Here is a 21,905-nt window from a genome sequence, read left to right as displayed (position 1 = left end):
GCGTTCCAGAGCACAAAAATAAAATGAACACCTCCCAACTCATGAAATTGACCCAACCCTGATGTCAAACCTGATGAAGTCAGCACAAACACATGAACATCAGCATGATCACTCACAATCACAGATAGAAAATTTATTGATAAAATGTTAGTAAACAAAATCTATCAGTCTATTTGTCTAGATATAAATATGCATACATTTTAATGATACCGAAGCAAATTTTTTTTTAATATTTATTTTTTAGTTCTCGGCGGATACAACATCTTTGCTTGTATGTGGTGCTGAGGCTTGAACCCAGGCCACACGCATGCCAGGCGAGCGCGCTACCGCTTGAGCCACATCCCCAGCCCCACAGAAGCAAAATTTAGAAATTTCAGATAAATAAAAACCACTCATATTCTTACTAACCAAGACAACATTGAGAATTTATCAGAGTATTTAAAAAATAGGATGTTGCTAAAAACAGTCTTGTTAGGTCAATATGTTCTTTCTTGTTTTCTGCTATTCTGAATATCTCCATAATCAAACATTAGTGGTTAAATTTTTGCACATTAACTTTTTTAAGATCAAAATTAAAGAATTAGAATTTTGCATCCAAGGGTATCATGTTTTCAAGCTTCTTCTATGTATTGACAAGTTATCCTCTAGATAACAAATGGAAATGTTTTGTGTTCCTTTCTATGTTCCTACAATGTATAAGTTTGCTATTTCCCCACACTGTGACCTACACCAGGTATTACAGGGTATTACCACTCTGAATAATCTTGCCAGATGAATACATGATAAATGCATTATAGCATCATTTTAACTTATATATTAGTTTTTATCACATTAAACATTGTTTCACATGTTTTGTGGACATAGTGTCTCTTTGTTGGTTATTTAACTCTTTGTGTCTTCTGCCATTTTTTGGTTATGAGTTTCCATATTTTTTTTTACCAATTTAGAAAAGCTCTTTAGTCACACTAATTATAGTGATGATATTGTATCTTCTGGCTCATTTTCTCCAGTTTAATCTTTCTCTTTTAACATCTCAAATGTTTGTTTTTATCTTCTAGGAATTTTACATTGTGTATGTATGTGTTGAACTAGGAATTGAACCCAGGAGCATTCTACCACTGAACTATATCCCCAGCCCTTTTTATTTTTTGCTCTCTGAGACAGTATCTCACTGAGTTGACCAGGATGGCCTCAAATTTGCATTCCTCCTGCCTCAGCCTCCCAAATAGCTGGGAATAGAGACTTGAACCACCACACCTTGCTGGAATTTTACATTTTTAATATGGTCAAATTCATCCCTCTCTTCTTTGTATTTTATGACTTTGTTTTAATGCTTAGAAAGCCTTCCTTGTCCCCCAAATTTAGAAGTATTCAACAGTCTATTCACATTTCTGTGAACATTTCTGTTATGTTTTAAATTCCTTTATGTGTAGTAAATTTCCATTCAACTTTTGGTACCAAAATGTTAATGAAAATCTATTGGTTTTAACTCATTTCTTTCTCCAACATCATTTCTAAATAACTTCTCAAATGTAATGGAGCAATTTGGTGTCATTCATAGGAATCAGAGAAAGTTCCCATTTGCAATCTTGGCAGATAATGGTATATAGATTGTTTCGTTGTGAGGGGAGGATTGACCAGGCTGATTCTACTGTGTGGAAACCCTTCAGGAGAAAAGTAAGTGGATACCAACACCACCTCTAACAAACCACCTCTCTCTCCAAATCTGGACCAACAAAACCTCTATATTTCAGACTCAACAAACAAAAAAAAAGAGTAGTTCAATATAATAGTGATGATGGTTGACAATTATGATGGAGGTAATAGTAAATGATAAAGCCCAGCACAAAGATAAGTACCTTAAGATACATTATCTTATTTAATCCTTAAGAGAACTCTAGGATAACTAGAGTTTTATTACACTCAACAAATAAATTAAAGCACAGAGGGTTTAGATAAATACCATTCAAGTGTCAGCACTGGGGTTCAAACCTAGGTTTTTCTAGTTCAAATGCCTGTGCTTCTTACACAATTATACATGTATCAAAATATCATATGTTACCCCATTAACATGTATAATTTTTATGTTTTTGTATATCAGTTAAAAATAACTTTAATTTAAAAATGAAAACTAAAACTCCACTTATATATATGTGTGTGTATATATATGTGCATGTGCATATAGGTAAATGGAGATATATGTATATATGTATATATGTATATATACACATACATACCTATATGCTTGTTCTTTTACTACAGTCACTTCCTACATAAAATAGAGAGACTAATCTGAGAATTCAGAGAAGACAGCCTCCAGTGGAAAAGTTATGCAGAAAGTAAGGGAAATAAATTTTTTTATTCTAATTTGTATTCTTAGTGAAAACTGAGAGAACATTGCTTTAATATAACAGGAGCTGGTTGCCATGAAAAAGAGCCACATTCAACAAGAAAGAGTTCTTGGATAAGAAACACATGACTTCCAAACTAATGAAACTCAATAGAGGCAGGAAATCACAGATTTGGCACTCCCCAAAATGGAAATTGTGCATTAGAAGATGGGCCAGAAGAGTGCTTTCAAATCTCAAAGGGAAAAATGTAGGTAATGCAATGAAATGATGAGGAAATAGAGAGAGACATCGAATCCTTTTTCAGAACATTCAAAAAAAAAAAGAAAAATCACCATGTAATAGATGCACCAGAGCACATGATGGTGAAGAAGAAATAAGCATAAAATGCTAGAAAAACATTTTGCAGAGCAGAAGAAAGGCCCAAGTCAAAATTCAACTAATTCACCAAATGCCAGAAATATTACTTCAAGGGGGAAGAAAACTCTAGATGTATCTTGGTTAAATTTCTTATATTCAAAGATTAATCCAAATAGGTATAAGAATTATCTTGAGAAAAGAAATGGGTCTCTGGGAAAGAAAGGTTGCTTTGCCTCATGCTTCACATCTTCAACACTCAATGCCAATAAAATTTGGAGCAACAGTGTAACTGTAGTGCATCTCAAAAGGTCTACATCTGGCCCAAAAGGCATTCACAATGGCAAAAGGAAGTCATTTCTAGCCATATAATGACTGGAAAGATCCAACAAATACCCATTCTCTCTTTTTAAAAAAATACCACTCAAAAATAATTCTTTCAAAAAGACATAATTTTTTTATAAAAAGGGAGAAATATTTCCTTATGTCCTTGCAATAGAAAATGATTTTTTTAAACATGACATCAAAACCTCTAATCTTCAAGGGAATGTTGATAAATTGGATTTTATACACACACACACACATATAAAAATAAGTCCAAGAGAGAAAAATTCAAACAAATAGGAATGAGAAAGAATTGTAGATTGAGATCTCAATCCACAATCTCAGGTGTATTTTTCTATAAGTGGACTCTATTCTTTGAAAGCCATTCTATTGAGTAGCAAAAACATAATCTTAATCATTTGAAAGTTATCTCCTTTCCCTAAATTGGGACTCGGTTTTCTTTGCCATCCTCTGATCAGAAGCCTGTGTACAGATCCTATTTCTGGATGTCAGTTTATATAGGTTGCTGTCGCATGAACCCTCATTATAGACCACAAGGCTTTTTCATAAGTGTTTTTTTTTTCCTTCCTAACTCAAATCCATGCTTCTTTCAAGTGCTAGGAGATAATTCTACATGTTGTAAGCCACTCCAGATTATAGGTGACTCATTTGTACCTGTCAAAAATGCTCTGACAAGTAGACTTCCTGGGGAACCCAGAAGTCCCTCAAAAGTGGTTGAAGAGATGCTTCTAAGGCTGGCTCGTCTGTCAGTCAATTGCCTGGACCTACCACAGCTCTTTCCATTACAAAGATCCAAGCCTTACTGACCTGCAACCGTAGACCCCCTTTCCTTCCCTTGGGGAATTTTGTGGTGGAGATAGGATACATATGTGCCTGGGGCAAGGAGTAAAAGTCCCCAGGAATTGGAGGAACAAAGAAATTCATCACTGGTTCACCATCCAAATCTCATTTGACAATACATGCAGGCAAAGGGCAGAAAGATGATTTTTTTTAAGGTTATGTAATTTTTTTAATTGGTTGTTCAAAACATTACAATGCTCTTGACATATCATATTTCATACATTTGATTCAAGTGGGTTAGGAACTCCCATTTTGATTGCAGAATCACATCGGTTACACACCCACGTTTATACATATTGCAATACTAGTGTCTGTTGTATTTTGCTGCCTTTCCTATCCCCTTCCTATACCCCCTCCCCTCCCCTCCCTCCCATCATGTAATCGTTCACAGCATTCCCTTATAATCTTTTAAAATTCTTGTAAGATGGTAGCACAATGTTCTTTTTTTGGGTCCTGATTCTACTTATTAGAATCTCCTCTGTTTTTTTTCCCCATTGGTCAGTCTAGCCAGTTGTCCATTTTGTTGATATTTTCAAGAAATAAATTTTTGAGATTGTTGATATTTTTCTTTTCTATTCTGTGTTCCTTCTATCTCTATTATTTACTTTTATTATTATTATTATCTTTCTTTAATTATTATTTTTGGTTTATTATTTGTTTGATTTACTCATCTTTTTTTCCGCAGCTTTTTTTTTAGTCTTTTTAAAATTCTTCATTTTTTTAAAAATTTTTTATTGTTGGTTGTTCAAAACATTACATAGTTCTTGATATATCATATTTCACACTTTGATTCAAGTGGGTTATGATGATTTTAAGAGAATATTATATATTCTGTTTCAAAAACAGATCTTTATTGAGTAGGCACCCTCTATAAGCATTGTAGTAGAAGAAAGATTGCAGAGACCAACAACAGTTGCTCCACAGTCTTTCCTTTCCCCTCTTCACAACCCTGCTTCCCACCCTCCTGTTCTATTACTTTCTCAGTCTTTTTGTTTCTCTTAGTATCTATTGAATATCGCTCTGTCTAGGATATCACACCAGCCCCTCCCAGTCCTACCCTCCTCATGCTAACTGCACCACCATCCTCAGCTGCACTGTCCTAAAATGCTTTCAGCTTTTTGCAACATGACTTATCTCTTTGTCTTCATCTGTATGAATTCCTCTGATGGAACTCATCTTTCATGTGTCAAACAAAATGTCTAGTAGACTTTCCCTCCCCAACTCTCCCAACGATGTTATTGCCCGACCTCTCTACCCCAACAGCACCTTATATTTCTTCCACAATGACTCATAAACTTTTTTTATTGCTAATGATATTAAAAAGAGCTAAGAATGATTGAGTTTTACTGTTTGTCAAGAACTGGGCAGAGACAGTTGAAAATACTATCCAAGCAATCTGTATCACAATTCTGAGAGGTCAGTAGGATTGTTCACTCCATGTCTAGAATTATGGCATGGGAAGTTTTCTTGATGTGTTTAAATTGTATAAATGGTAGCACAGGATGCAAAACCATGTCTATTTAATCTCATCCCCTTCCCTTCTCTTTTTCTTTCTCTCTCTCATTGACTCGTCACCTGGACAAGGACTCCCCCCCAAAACAATCAATCTAGGCTGAGGTTGATTCTTCATGAGAATTTTCACCTCCATTCCCATCAATAGATTTCTGGTGCTAATTCTCTTAGTAGTTGGGTGGCTAGTAAAACTGCCATGACTTCTGTCTCTGACAATGTTGGGTCCTGTCCATGTGGTGAGCTTCAACAGATCTTACATTGTCCCGTGTACTTGCATCTCTATGTCAGTTCTTTGTCCCCTTTCTAGTGTTCCAACTCTCAAATTTCCCTCCAAATTTTCTTTCTGCCCATGGTAGACCACTATCCCTGCATGTTCAATAGCCACAGCTGGTTCTCATCACTTCTGCAGCAATCTCAGGCAGAAGCTGTTTTGATCTTCCCTTTTCCATAGTTCTTGGGATTTGGCATAGGATTCAAATCCTTCATGCTCCTAATCCTGCTTCTAGGCCATTGTTATTTCAGCTTCATGTCAGAGTTCCTGCTTATTAGAAGCATAGGCTATGGGGCTATGGGGCTCTACAGCCTCCCTCTGTCCCCAGTTACTTCTCCTCACCCATCAACAAGTTTTGGACTTGACTTGACCTACTTATGCATTCTGCATCCTGCTGCCATCTTGGATTATGTTGATGACCCCACAAGGCAGGGCCACCTAACATGCTGGTTTTACCTTGTCCACCCCAGTGACTTTCACATCTGACTCATTTGAACTAATCAGCCCAAGGCATCCATTGGTCTTCATGTAAAGCTCCTCTTCTGCGAGGCTGAAATTTAGACATATTATTCTAAAATCATAATCTGTCCCAGAAATATTCTTGCTTATTACCTTCCATGCAAAGTGGAGTATGGGAAAGGCAGTACAGCCTAGTGACTCACTGGGATTCAAATCTTGGCTCTACCATTTACTATATGCCGTTGGGCAAATCATTTAACTTTCCCCATTTACGATAAATGTAGATTATGGTTGTGTGGGTTTTCATTGCTGTGACCAAAATAAGACAAGAACAACTTAGAGGAAGAGAATGCGCTTTTGGATCATCGTTTCAGAGGTTCAGTCCACAGTTGGTCTACTCCACTGTTCTGGGCATGAGGCGAGGTGGGACATTGTGATGGAAGGGCCTGGCAGAGAAATACTGTTGTGCTCATGGCAGATAGGAAGCAGAGAGAGAAGAGGGGAAGGGGCTCCAGGATGAACCATTCCAGGATGTCCACTCAAACTAAGATAGATTGATTAGGTGACAGCTCTCACAATCTAATCATTTCTTCTCTGAATGTTCCTGTACTAACCCAGAAGTTTTTGTGGCACACCTCCTATCCACATAACAACGCTAGAATTTATCTCCAAATTTAGAAAGTTAAGTAAGAAATTGTATGTGGAATTTGCTTATTTGGAACCAGGCAAGTTACATGATACGTATTAAATAAATGTTAGCTACTATAGGGGGGTGCCTCATGACAAGCCTTCTGTGCTACAGTGTTCTGTTTGAGAGATTTTTATTAGTGTGAGGATTTCTCACTTTACTGACTCATTTGATTATGTAGAGTTAAGACAAACAGGTCCCTGCTACTCCAAGGACAGATGTCTCCATCCCCCAGATCAATATAGATCATTTCTCTAAATAGCTCTAGCTATAGGAAATGTTGCAGAAGGGTAGATCAATTTATATATGAATTCTAGAGACTTTGAAAAGGGAAGAGACCAAGAGGTCAAGCCCTTGACTTAAATGGAATAAGCCAATCCCCCCAAAACCAAAGGCCAAATGTTCTATCTGATATGTGGATGTTGTGCCAACATAATAAGGATCAGGGAGGAAAGAACAGAAATTCATTGGACAAAGGGGAATGAAGCAAAGAGAGGAGGGATGGGACTAGGTAAGACAGTAGAATGAATGGGACCTAACTCTCCTATGTTCATATCTGAATACACAACCAGTGCAACTCCATATCATGTACAACCACTGGATGGGAAGTTACACCTCTATGTATGGAAAATATATCAACGTACACTCTACTGTCATATATATCTAAATGAACAAATAAAATAAATAAATAAATAAATAAAGATCTAAAGTTAAAGAGACCTTTCAGGGGGTAGTAGGTTGGATCTACAAAAGGCCTGGTGTCAGGCAAGGGATGAGGTTGCTTCTTCAATTACCTTGTAGTTGGAGAGAGAGAGAGAGAGAGAGAGAGAGAGAGAGAGAGGGAGAGAGAGAGAAAGAGTGTGTGTGTGTGTGTGTGTGTGTGTGTGTGTACTAGTGGCTTTGACCCCAGAACCATGTCAGCTGAATATTTGGGGAGAAATGAAAGTAGACAGAGCTTCTAGGTCCTTCTGTTAGCTCATATTTAGGTGACCGTTGGCCCTGGTTTGCTGAAAAACAGTCCTGGATAGGCCTGCTGTCTTGGCCTCCTGTTGGATTTAGCATTTTTCCTGGACAAAAAGTATTGTGTTCTAGATGACAACTTACATGGTTGACCCCAATGGACCTTGTCCTTGCCAGACCCTGGGAAAGAAGCTGTGTGAACCCTTCTCAATTTGATATGCCACAGAGGCACACAGGGCTCCAACGCTGCCCTAAACTTGGGAAAATATCAAGAGCACAGGCTTTAAAACTGTGTTCTGGGGGGACATGCCCCTCCAAGACCAAGAGTTCTCTGCCTTGGGGAAGTGCATGCTTACTTTGGCATGGAGGTCACTGGCCTGAGTAGGACACCAGTGGAGGGAGATCACACCTTCTAAGGAACCCCTTAGCTGTGAGCAGTAATCAGTAGAAAAGCCCTGGACTTCCCTCTTCACAGTTGTGACACCAGTTCTCTAACCTGGAGGCCAGGAGACCCTGAGGCCCTTCTCCACACAATTCATTTTCATTGATTGTTGTAAGATTCTCCTGTCTCAAAGAATATACAAGAAACAGGAACAATGGATCTCTCTTCCTCTTCACCCTTGGACTTCCTCTTTAGTCATATCCTGAATTACCCAGTTCTGGTTTCTTGCTTTCTTATCCATCCATTCCTGCAGCATCCTACATCCTCCACTCACCTCTCCACCATCTCTGCATCCACTCCTGGGCTTTTAGGTTGTGATGGGACCTCCCACTATTGTGTAGAGGACTTGATCTCCAGTCAGTTTCCCGATTCTACCCAGTCACCCAGTCAGCTCTCTCTCTCAGTCTCCATAGCTCTTAATTCAGCCTTTTAAAATTAAAATGTACACACATCCATGAGCATCATCTCTTCATCTTGTTTTAAGTCTGAGATAGAAACCACCATCTGAGAATTCCCTTATTGTCCTTCCTCCACACCTACACTACCTGTACACACACCTGCATTTCCACCCATTCTCCTCTTTCTCTCCGACCATAACTATTTCCTTCCCAAAGGTAAACTAACCTGGACCTCATTTTCTACTACCTTCTCTCCCCCAGCCCCCTCCCTTTTTTGCACTAATTCTCATTAGCTTTTAAATCAGTTCATATTTCTTTCCTCTTGAAAATCAGTCTATTAAGTGCTTGACACCGTGCTATGGCCTTTTGTGTCTTCCTGCCACATTGCCACGCTCCTTGAATGACATGGTCTCCACTTCCTCACCTCCTTTTCATGCTTATCTGTGCTTACCTGGCCTTACCACTGCATCCAAGTTGCCTCTCTCCTTGTTTACCAACCACCTCCTTAAAATTAAATCAAAAGAACCCTCCTCACTCCTTGTCACAGCCCTTATGTTAGAGGAACAGAGTACGCAGAAATAAAAGCTCCCAATTGAAATTTTCTCCTTGCTGGTGGTAGGAATGCCACCCTCTCCTGGTTTTCCTCTTGGATTTCTAGCCACTCCCTTTCTTCCTCTTTTGCCAATACCTTAAGTGTTGAGATTGCTCTTACTCCACACCTTGTATAGTTAGCTCTTCCCAGGATTTCACTGAACATCTGCACACTGACCACTTCCACGAATACATCTCCATGGAAAGACTCTGGACGTCAGACCTCTCCAGTGAACCTCTTTGACTTCAGTGTTCCCTGAACCATGGACACTCCAAAGTCAGAGTCATCATTTTTTTTTTTTTTTATTAAATAACTATTCTTCATCCTGAGTCTTTGGCCTCTATGAGTGGTGTTAATGTATACCAAATATCCAACTCTCCTTACCCCAGACCCCAAACCACCTTCCCCTTTACCATCCACATCCAATGATTATGTCCCATCATTTTTATCCTATCATTATGTTCCCAGACTACCGTGATGGCTTACACTTGTCTGGTTGACTGCAACTGGCTCTTAAGTCACTACTTTCACTCTTGACCCTCCCCTGTCCTTCAATTCAGTACATGAGGTCACTCATCATTTCCCTGTAAGTTCTCTCAAGTCATTCGAACAAGGAGGGCACCTAGGATGCATCAGATTCATTCATAAAAAGTGTACTGGACTGCCCTTCCTTCATCCTTCCTACTCCCGTCCACATCATACCCAGAGTCATGTTACTAGAGTGTGAGAGTATACAGAAATAAAAGCTGATAAACATCTTGGGTTGGCTAAGGTGTGTGGGAATTTTAGTGGGCATATTCACATAGCTTGACAATCTGTTTTGCAAAAGTAGTAGTATGACCGGAAGGCCATATTGCTTTTGCACTCTCTGAAGCTTTTCTTTTAAGGGATGGAGGCTCACCATGGATACCTGATTTCTCCCTGCCCACAGCAAGTGCCGCTTCTGTCCAGAAAAGCTTGTCATGATGACTGAAGAAAGAGGTAGAACAAAAAAAAAAAAGTTTTCTCCACTCTTTCCTTATTTACAAAGGGCTTCTGTATCTGGCCATCAAAACAAATCCTAAAATTCTGACAGTTGTTTTAAGTTACAGGAGATACAGACCTCCAAGTGATAGACTACTGCCCTTGGACCATGGAGAAAAAGATAAGAAACTTTGCATGGAAGATAGCTTTTAACCTAAAAGGCTTTCTTTCCCTTCTGGAAAAATGAAGACCCTTTTTATCCATAGCTAAAAGGTTTCTAGTTTGAGGATTGGGAGATTCACATTGTCTTTGCTTCTGTGAAATGCAATCATGCAATAAGTGCAGGCATGGTGTGCAGTGCTTAATATCCGGGCTTTGGAGGAGGGCAAATCAAAAATCTGACTGTTGTCTCTGCCATGTTTTAAATTATGTAACCTTACACAATTTGCTTAGCCTCTCTGAGCCTCAGTTTTTTTTTCATTTGCAAAATGAGAATAATAATGGTACCACTTCATCAGGCTATTGTGAGGATAAAAGGAAATGATGCTTGTAAAGAGCATAGCACAGTTCCAGGGTCAAGAAAAAAAAAAAGGTTGACATCTCTTTAAAATAAACATTTTATTTAAAAATATATGCTTTTATTTTTTTTTCTTTTTTTAAAAAAAGAACACATGCCAACTTTGGTACTTTAGCCATTGCTTCTTTGCTCTTCCCAGTAATCCACATTTCTTTCTGAATACACCACCGCACAGGGGTTTGCAGACAACACATGCTTGCTCCTTTGTTCTTTACAAAGTGCCTCCTTGTGTTTCATTGAGGGAGAATTTTAAGACCCAGCAATCGATTGCTGTAGTTCCTCACCACAAGACCATTGGAACTGAGCTCTGGGGAGCAGTGTGGGTCTTGCTCCTTTGGAAAACATTTAAATAGCTTCTAGGATCCCCATATCTATACCCACTTTCCATAAATACCTGGGAACAGTTCAGTCGTCTATAGAAAACACATCTTCCCAGTATCCATGAAGGGAGCATGTGGTTAAAATAAACACAAGAGAATTCTAGGGGTTTGTTTGCCTTAATCCACAGGGATTATCACTGAATCCTATAACTGGAAGGGAACTTACTCACATATTGTTGGATCCAATGAATCTTAGCACAGTATCCCTGGCTGATAACAACAAAAGTTTTTACAAACCCCTCCCTGGCTTGAAATTGCCACCCCCGCCCCCCAGACAGTCTCAGCCTAACCAGGGCCATTGAATTACAACAAACCAACTCAGTGCTATAGGACTATCTTGTCCCAGCACCTGGACTCTGTTAATAACATCTAATAAAGCATCAGCAATATCAGCATCTGAGCCGCCCCACTGGTTTATAATTCGATTTATGGGGAAACTAAGACCCTAGACTCTTTCTACTCCAAGTTGTCTCACCAAGTTATCTCACAAAATGAAAACCCTTTTCATCCTAGCTGAAAGGTTTCTAGTTTGAGGATTGGAAGATTCCCAGTGTCCTTGCTTATAGCAAAGGCAACTCCTTACTCATTCAACGTTTGAACAAACTGTGCTGAATCAATCCAGTATTGGATACCTCATGCTTTGCATTCAGTAGGCATTAAATAATTATCCAATGGATGAGTAAATTTGATGTGGGAGTTTTCAGCCAGACTGCTCTAGAAGATTGAAGTTATAATAAATAATTTTTTAAAAGAACTATCTTGAATGCTTGGCTAGGTGTTATTCTTTTTTTTTTTTTTCTCAGATTGGAAATCACTGTTTTTGAATGGTATAAGACTCTCACTTTACAGACCTTTGACAATTCAGGTGAAGGCTGTCTTGCTTTCCACCAGTACAGGTGCAATCACTGGGTTGTTAAAAATGGTTTCTCATTTATGAGTTTGCGATGCAGTTTTCATAATGCAATATCTTAGCTGAACTAAGAGGTTCATGGATCAGTAAGTTGGGCTCTTTTTTCTTCCCTCCTTCCTTTTTTTTTTACTTCTCCCTTTATTTTTCCCTTCTTTCCTCCTTCCTTTCTCCTTCCTTCTTCCCTCCCCTGTTCATTCTCTTCTTTCTCCTCTTCCTCTCCCCCTCCGTCTCTTTCCCTCTCCGTATCATTTTAAGAGGCAGTGTCATTTCTAAATGAGAATAGGCTTACTGAGAGAGCTTGCGTAAATACATTTTCTGATTCCATTAGGTAAGTACGAATCAAGTGGATCGTGACCAGATTGGGAATGGCTACAAAGGTCTGCATCTCTGCATCACCATGGTAGGTCCAGGACTCTTAAATTCACATGGTCATCTTCACCTTTAAAAGCATTAAGACACAAGAATGTGGTTACTTCTCTGTATACCTTTTTTTAGTCATGCCCAATTTGCCACCACAAAAGAGGACACACCCAAGAATTTAAAATAAAAATCCCCAACAAGAGACAGATGGATTAACATAAATTATCTGATTGGATGCAGCCATCTTCATCATTTCCCACTCAAGCATCTCCAGTTTTCTCCCTCCAATTCCCTGACACAGGGTGAATATGGCATGTGCAGACTGTGGGAGGTGGTTGAGACCAGTTATCTAGGGATCTGCTCTTTTAACTGTGTTAGTTTGTGGTAGCAAATAGGAGCCATTTTATCTATTGTCTACCGTGAATCTTGTATTTCAGTCTTGAGGAATATGCAAAAACACAACCCAACGTAAAGGCACAGTCTAGCCAAGTACAGAGGTCTCCTAATCAGATCTCATCCCTCAGCTAGAAATTCCCAAAGAAAAAGAACCATTAACACTCAGACCAGGTCTTCAAGTCGGGATACCATGTGAGTTTGTTTTCCAAAAGGAAAGAAAGGGGGGAAATAACATACAAAAGTGGACCGAGCAGCAAGCTTCATCAAGACTCAAATAAAACATCATCATCTGAGGAATAAACCAATGTGTGGAATGTGTCAATAAGGTCTCTTTCTCATAGCTTCATCAGGATTTTTTCCCTCTAGATTTTTTTTGTTGTTCTGATAACTGACATACAAGCAAACTAATAAAATTTACAATGCAGATCTTCTCAAGCACAATGCAGATCAAGGAATGTAAGATGATTTTCATGTTCTTTTTATGGACTCTTCTACAAAAGACTGTTACCATCCGCAGCTGCTAATAGCAAAGCCGTTCTGTCTTTTCACATCCATATTCGTTGGCAAGAGGAGCTTGTTCATGGTCAGCAAGTGGCTGTGAGTCACTGGGCTGGAGCCCTTAGTCATACACAGAGCGGCAACGTGTAGTCTGGTTAATTAACAGGAACACGTAGTGAGAAAGGCCAGGTATCATTCACAGCAGATTGAGGGTTAAAGGCTTCTGGTATGGAACTCTGTAACACCGCTTTCAAGATACATGCACACACACACACACACACACACGTGTATGCATATATATGTGTGTGCATGTGCACACACATATAACAGTTTCAGCCTACAAATGTATAGAGCAAGATGTGTGTGTTGTGTGTGTGTGTGTGTGTGTGTGTGTGTATCCTCCACCCCAGATAAGATCTGGCAGCTTTCAGAGTAGCAGTCACCCAAAACACTCTGTGTTCACACAGTTTTTACAAGTTAACAATGGAATGACTTCTAAATCTTTGGTTTAGAAGAAACCAAAATGAGAACTTTTTAACATCACAACATTGATTATGTTCTCTATAAGTGCACAGTGAACAACATTTTTTTTTTACAAAAGAAGAAAACAGTGACTTAGTGACTTAAATTAAAAAAAAAATAAAACAGCAATAGCTACTTTCTACAGCATGCAACATTATAAAATGGTGACTGGAGCCACTGTGAGCCTTAGAGAGACTGTCCTGCAAATCGAGTTTTTTATTTTTCTTTCTTTCTTTTTTTTTTTTCCCCAGCTGCCTTCCAAAGCACAAGAGGTAATGAGGAATGCTCATTATCGACCATGGTCTTTTGTTCCTTCCATTGCTTTCAATATGCAATTGTGCTTTCTTTCAGAAACCCAGACCTGAAACACTCTCTCCTGTAAATATCATCCATACTTATCTTTACAATATAATGATTTCCAATTTTCCCAGAGCATCACAAATCTAAGATTGCTTGCAAATCACATGAGAGTAAGAGTGAGCTTTGTGACCGATGGGCCAAGTCACCAGTTTCTTCCTAAGGAAATTCTTGGCACTTCCTTTGGCAGCAAACTGTGCAAGAGCATGGGTTCTACAGGAGAACCTGGACTTTTAACCTTTTAAAACATGGCTTTATTAGGAGTGTGGAGCTTGTGAGAGCGGAGACATCCTCTCCTCCCAATATTGGGCCAAAAAAAAAAAAAGAGATCTTCAAAAAGAGGAGTAAGAAAGGGCTGATATCTTGAAAGATAAATGGAGTGGGAGAAAGATAAACTGAGGTGGACCCCCTTTCCCATCATAAGAACCAGAACAAGAGCAACATAACAACAATAACAACAAGTTGGACCTCTATGAGAACAGTCCTGTAATAGCAATCCATGGTATGCATTCCTAGGAGGTGTGAAGAATGCTGTTTTCTGTCTAAATTATCCCTGATAATGGCTTCCTGGGTCTAGAGATACCTTTCTGCCTGCCTATCTCTAGCTTTTGGAACTAAAGGGGTTTATGTAGGAGAATCTGAGAAATCTTCTTCCATGGTCTTCTTGCTTTAAAGTTCTCACCTATTACACAATGCTTATCAGCACCCAGATGGAATGACTGGGTTACTGGCAGAAAAAGAAAAAGAAAAAAAAACAGGTCTAAATGGAATTCTCTGGACTCAGTGCAAGTTAGTTGTTATCAGTGACCACACAGTCCAGGATTGGAACCACTCCAGTGGGGACAGTTTTAGGGTGGAAGGACATTATGTTGATTTTGCTTTCCTGGGAATGAATTGGTTCTGTCCTTCTATTGCCTCAAGGACTCCCTAACTGAAGTTGGACCTTGTTGCTCTTTTGAAAGACAAACAATGGAGACGTAGGAAGCAGCCTCCACCATCCATATATCTTCCATAATCTTTTAAGGGCTGGCTTCCTCATGCTCTCCAAATACTTTTTTTTTAACAGTAATTCTAATAAATTCATGACAAAAGCTCACAGTATGAGCTTCTGCTCCAATAATGCCTGAGAAAAACTATGGGCTAGAAAAAATATTGGTATTCAAAAAGGCAGTGAAAAAAAAATTTTTTTGCATCTGTACTCTGAAAATGCACATTTCTGAATGCATTGCTGAAATTATTAAACAGTTACTGAATGTTAGTAAATATAACATATATATTTTTAAAAAATGACTCCTGCTTATTCTTATTGTCACAGAAGCTTCCATTGCTTCTTTTGGATTTTCTTCTTCTTCTTCTTCTTCTAGATAAGGGAAGTACTTAAGGGTTTTGTGATAGATATCCCCCATGGAATTCCTACTGGTCTTTCTGAGCATTGGCATTCTACCACTGCTGTAAGTGAAGGTCCATGGGAGAATTCAAATTGAGATCTGTGACATCCAGGAAATCAATGTTGAAGATGCTGGGGCCGCTGGTGGCAAGGGAGCTAAAGCCAGGTGTGGAGCTGGGTGGAGTGAGGTCCAGCCACTCCATGGTTTCCCACGGAGATTCTGTGAAGCTTAACTGCAGCCCACTGCTGTCCACAGAAGAGGGTGAAAACTGTGTTTGCATCGGGGAGAGGGGGCCGGGCAAGATCTCATGTGCATTGAAGAGGTCTTCTGCAGCCTTTCCGGAGAAGCCATCCATGATCCCATCGAAAGCAGGTTCCTCGTTCCCGATTTTGAGAAGGGCGACGTCGCTCATCTTTCCTAAGGGGCTGTGGGGATTTAATAAGACTTCCAGGTGCTCCTCGCTGTCGGCAGCATAGTGATCAAAGGAGAGCTGTCCTCCTGAAGAGGCTGGTTCACAGGAGGCCGAGGGCTTGGGGAGGACCACAGCAGGACTTCGGGAAGGCCCCGGTATCTTTGGGACTTTTTGAAGACATGAGTGATCCTCTCTGGCATCAGCTGGCATTTCTGTTGGCAAAACACAATGCAAATTGTTATTCAGCATGGCATACAATGTGATAGGTGATGGCTACTTCTCTGATCATTATTCCCCTCATTCTTCAGTAGTTTTGAGGGGTCCACCCCTCTCCACAGGCCCAGCCTCTTGACCACCCCTCTTCATCTGCTTTGATGCCTCTAAACCCTGATCCCCAGCTTTTGTGCCACTTCTGCGTCTCTCGTTCTCTGTCACTGCAGCATCTGTCCATCCTAGTCTCTCAGTTCCTTGTCTGTCCCCTCAGTGATGCCTGTGTCCGCCAACCATTACACACACCTTGGATCTTGCTCCCGCCTCCAAACAATGCATCCCTCTGAAAGTTCTATTTCAAGCAAAATTTCCCACTCTCTGTCCCTCCTGCTCACTTATTAAGTACCCCAGGACAAAAATTGTGTTGAGTGACTCCAATCTGCTGACCACCATTTAATCACTGTCCATCAACCCTCCATGCATCATACCCTCCATGCATCATACCCTCCATGTTATCTGATCCATCATGATAGTTACCTTGGTCCAATACCCTCAACCTCCTCTCTTCTGACATTTTACCATACTAACCTAGCATATCAATGTTAAGACTGGATTAGCCTTACCATTGGCTTTCCCTGAATTGCCTGGATGTTTGAATAGAAAAAAAAATTACACAACTAAGCCGATTAGTTTTATTTTGAATTCACAGTCTTAAGCCCACCATTAGCATTTACACGGCCTAACACTCTGCCCATGTTTCTCTAGTAAACCCAACTCATTCATGATTAACTGGAGACTGTTCATTCCTTGCCTGTCCCATACGACTCCTTCTGCACCCACCTTCATGGGTGACCTTTTCACCTACTTCATTTAAAAAAGGGGCATCTGAGGGCTGGAGGTATGGCTCGATGGTAAAGTGTTTGCCTAGCATGGTGACATCCTAGGTTCCATCCCCAGCACTACAAAAAAAAAAATGTACTGATCACAAAAAGGGAGGGGGGCTTCTGATATGAACTCTCTCTCATCTTTTCGTCATAAGACTTACATGCATATACACACCAGCACATGCACATCTCTCTCATCTTCTTTCTTGTTCCAATAGGAAATATCTGTTCACTTGCTATCCACCCCATAGAGGAAGAGACTTTGTCTAGTGTACAACTGACCCTTAGCATGGTGCCTAGCTACTCCTTCTCTGCGTACTCTCAAGCTTTCATGCAATTGCTTCAGGGTTCAGCTCTGAACTTCTCTTTACACCTACACATAATCTCTTTTGGTCCTCCTATTCATTTTTTTTGTGCTTTTAAATGCTAGGTGCGTACTTCATAATGTTTTTAAATCAATAAATGAACGAGTTGAAAGGAGGCAAAAAGAACAGGATGATTATTTTTTATTGTTAACCTGAATAACATTTAAGCATGAATGGACCATCCAGGGGAAGATTACTAATTGAATTTCACTTTGAGTAGGTAGCACAAAACTTTCATTATCTGCTTGGTTCTTTTTCTCTTATCATTAAGAAGACAGGGACATTGAGATCAGGACTGTAGAAAGAAATTATACAGCAAGAGAAAACATTTAGGGAAAACAAAGATGGGGTTGAAAAGTGAAAACTTAAAACGATGACTGCAAAGTGTTCCTCGGATGAAGGCAGAGAGGAATCATCCGCTAAACTTCTTTTATCTGCTCCAAAAGGGCACCCAAAGCTCAGAGGAAGTGACTCTCTACCTGCAGCCCACCTGGTGCACCTGATTTAGTGTGCACTTGACCTTGGTCCTGGGCATTCTTTCTCTAGAGTTTAACATAGGTGCAGAGGACCTTGATGGGACACAAGGCAGTCTTACCTCCACTCTCAATGAGGACATCCAGGAGTTCATCCATCTGCTGACTTCGAGTCATTTGCTGTTGCAAATTAACCAAAGGAGAACGGGGCAATTAGAAGGCATTTACTTATGCAGAAAGGGGTGGCACTATAGGTTTTCAAACTAGATTTGGCTAAGTATTTTTTTAAATAGTAATAAAATACAAATAACATTTAATTTATAGTCTAGAACATTTTAAGTGTACCATTCAATGACATTAAGTACATTCACATTTTGGGGGGGGGGGCAACCATCACCATCATCCATCTCCAGAACACTTTTATCTTACAAAACTAAAACTCTGTACTTATTAAGGAATAACTTCCCAGCCTGCCCCTCCCCTAGTCCCTAGCAACCAACCATTCTACCTTCTTACTCCATGAATTTGACTATTCTAGGTTCCTTATAGAAGTAAAATCGTATTGTATTTCTTCTTTTGTGACTGGCTTATTTCACTAAGCATACAGTCCTCAAGCCTCATCTATGTTGGGGCATGTGTTAGAATTTCCTTTCATTTAAAAATTTTTATTCCTGGTATATGGCATTGAACTTAGGGATATTTAACTACTGAGCCAAGCCTCATCTATGTTGGGGCATGTGTTAGAATTTCCTTTCATTTAAAAATTTTTATTCTTGGTATAGGGCATTAAATCCAGGGATATTAAACCAATGAGCCACATCCCTGGCCTTTTTATTTTTTATTTTAAGACAGGGTCTCACTAAGTTGTTCAGGGCCTTGATAAGTTGCTGAGGCTGGCTTTGAACTTGTGATCCTCCTGCCTTTGTCTCCTGAGTCACTGAGATTACAGGTGTGTGCCATGGCACCTGGCTCTTTTAATTTTTGAAGACTGAATAATAGTCCATTATTTGAATCTAATACATTTTGTTTATTCATTCACCTGTTTAGATGAACACTTGTGATTGTTTCCACCTTCTGGCTAATGTGTATAATACTGTTATGATCTTGGGTAGAGTGGTGAAAGGTTTTTGAACTGTTCGATTAACTCTCATTGTAAATTTTAGGCAGGCGATCTACAGGATGAAATAAGCCACTACAATAAGACAAGGGGAAAACAGGCAGAATGACTTCCAACACAGAATATGCACTTTAGAATAAGTTTGGTTGTTTTAGCCATTTCCATCCTAGGAGCAGGGTCATCTTAAATACAGAAAAAAAATACCTTTTCTCACTCTGAAGTGAGAATCTCTCCCTTATTTGACCCGCGTGGAACCTGGCCCACATTTCCTCAGTTCCTCTTTGCAAAAGCTTGAGGAACTGGTAGAGCCTTGTAGAGTTCACCTTCTCCCCTCTTCTCATCTGAGTTGTTAAGTGCAATCTTAAAAGTCCACCCTGCCTGACCTTTTGCTTTTCTATCGAAATCGTGAAGGATCAATCAGCTCATGTTTCAAAATTCAGGGGAATGAAGTGGAGATATAGCAAGGGCAGCAAAGCATCCCTCTCTCCCCTGGGAGTTCAAAGCCAATATACATGGGCATCAATAATCAATACAGATGGGAACACTGCTCCAAGACTGAGTCATTTGCTAGTCTGGATGGCACCACATGCTACAAGTTCTGGCAGGTGATGTAAACGAGCCAAAAATAGAAGAAAGAGAGGAAGAATACAGAGCACAGCTGTGGCTCAGAGAAACACGGGGTCCTTTGCTTTAGGTCATTGTTGTTTGGCAGCAAAGTGGATCCCATGTTGGCAGATCCCCTAGTTTTTCAGAACTGTGAGAAAGCCTTCCTGGTCTATAGCACATCTCTCCCAAAGGAAACTTACGGACAACTGGCCTTGCTCTGGGATACCAGTCAGTGGGCAGCAACCAAGGCCAGGTTCTTTTCTGGGCTAAGCACCTCCACGCTCAGACCCTCAATTTCCTTAGGGGATTGGCTCAGGACCTTTACTGGATACCCCAATCCCCAGACACTCAAGTCCCTTGTATAAAATCATGTAGTATTTGTATAGAACCTACATACATCCTCCTGTAAACTTGAAATCATCTTTAAATTACTTATATTACCTGATACATGTAAATACCATGTAAATAGTTGTTTAGGGAGTCGTGCACAAGTCTGTACATGTCTTTACAGATGCAGGCATCACAGGCCTAAGGTTACATGTGAATGGGACGTGAGGTGGATGATGCTCAAACAAGTGTTGGAAAGAGATGCAGGATCTATGAAGTGGCTAGCGCAAGGTATATATCACTTGATTTACTTGGAGTCTATATAGTGCTTGGAATGTGGCCAATTCGAGATTGTTTTTTTTTTTTTTTGAACTTTCAGAAATTTTTTTTTCCCAAAGCATGTTTAATCCACAGCTGACTGAATCCATGACATAGAAGGCTGACTATATGTTTTTCTTTTCTTTTTTAAAAACTTTTTGCTTATTTGTTTTGTTTCGTACCAGGGATTGAAACCAGGGGCACTGAACCACTGATTCACATCCCCCCGTCATTTTTTATATTTTATTTTGAGACAGGGTCTCCCTAAGTTGCTGAGAGCCTTGCAAAATTGCTGCCACTGGCTTTGAACTTGTGATCCTCCTGCCTCAGCCTCCCCAGCCACTGGGATCATAGGCATACATCACCACACCAGGCCTGTTCTTCTTTTTCTTACTTTTGAAACGTTCCTAACACCGATGAAAGTAGAGAACACAAGGGACCTCCCTACATTCATCATTCAGCTTTAACAACCATCAATATTTTGCCCGGACTGTTGCATTTTAAAGCTCGGAAGAATCTTAGAAAGTATTGCCTTGACAACTGTTCTCACGTCTTGAGAACCTATCATGTGCCCAAACAATATGGTAAGTGTCAGATTATGTAGAATCCTTACAAAATAAATATGGGCCCTCTTTATAGAAGTTGAGTATGTGCCCATCCTTCGTGGTAGTGGCAGGTGGCAGAGTTGGCGCTGAGGCCAGGAATCCTGGATGCCAGCCCAGCCTCTTCTTTCTGCCTCTCTCAGCTTCTAAGGCTGCTCCTTGACTTATAATGGGATGACATCCAGATAAGCCCACTGTCAACCGACAATACCATGAGTCAAAAATGCATTTAATACACTTAACCTGCCAGGCCTATTGGCTTAGCAACACAGCACGCTGGAGGATGAGTTGCTTTCCATCATAACTATGGGGCTTACTAGGAACTGAGGCTCGCTGCTGCTGCCCAGCCTCGAGAGAAGATTGTATCACATCATCAGCCCGGGACAGGATCCAAACTCAAAGTACAGTTTTGAGTGCAGTGGACAGTGTATTGCTTCATATACCATCATCAAGTCGAAACATCTTAAGTTGAATCATCCTGAATTGGAACCATCTGTACACGCATATAATACCATCTACTCTTAGTGTGTACTTTGTTCATCCTGTTGGGGAGGCCCTCAGCACATTCCACGTCAGAATTTACAGACCGAGTCAACTTTAACAATACACGACAAAGGGCCATTGAGTCCCTCTGACCTTCCATAAGAGACAAACCATGTGATTACCTGCTTGACCGCATCTTCATAGGAAGGAGGCTGTGTTATCTCGGAAACCGTGGAACTGGACTTAGGAAAAGTTGGGGATGCAATCGAAAACTTGGGCCCCGCCTTATCAGAAGGGTGTAAACCAGCCATCTGTGTGTCACAAAATACAGAGGAAAGGCATTCAATACATGGATGAGAAGTGGTACTGCTTCTGTTCTAGAATCTACAAACTACTTAAAAAAATAAAAATAAAAATAGGGCTGGGGATGTGGCTCAGTGGTAAAAGCACTTGCCTAGCATGTGTGAGGCTCTGAAGTACAATCCCCAGCATGCCCGCCCCCCCTAAAAACGAACCCAAAAAAACACAAAGCAATACAACCACAA

At 40.1% G+C, this 21,905-nt stretch overlaps 1 protein-coding gene across 3 annotated transcripts in view; it reads right to left on the bottom strand.

Moving 5' to 3' along the window:
- Nucleotides 1–14,064: 14,064 nt before the first annotated feature.
- The window catches only part of Myocd (myocardin), a 98,650-nt gene continuing 90,809 nt past the window's right edge, over nucleotides 14,065–21,905 (bottom strand). For all 3 annotated transcript variants that reach the window (XM_048798099.1, XM_015504533.2, XM_048798100.1), the window contains 3 exons: nucleotides 21,543–21,671; nucleotides 18,030–18,087; nucleotides 14,065–16,187 (listed from right to left, as the gene is read on the bottom strand). In XM_048798099.1, the coding sequence (XP_048654056.1) occupies nucleotides 15,616–16,187; nucleotides 18,030–18,087; nucleotides 21,543–21,671 (759 nt within the window). In that variant the 3' untranslated portion in view covers nucleotides 14,065–15,615. The remainder of the gene's footprint in view (nucleotides 16,188–18,029; nucleotides 18,088–21,542; nucleotides 21,672–21,905) is intronic.

This window comes from Marmota marmota, unplaced genomic scaffold (genome assembly GCF_001458135.2).
Source record: "Marmota marmota marmota unplaced genomic scaffold, marMar, whole genome shotgun sequence".
Lineage (NCBI taxonomy): Eukaryota > Metazoa > Chordata > Mammalia > Rodentia > Sciuridae > Marmota > Marmota marmota.
The sequence above is the reverse complement of the archived record's forward strand: the minus strand, read 5'-3'. Positions and strand labels throughout refer to the sequence as shown.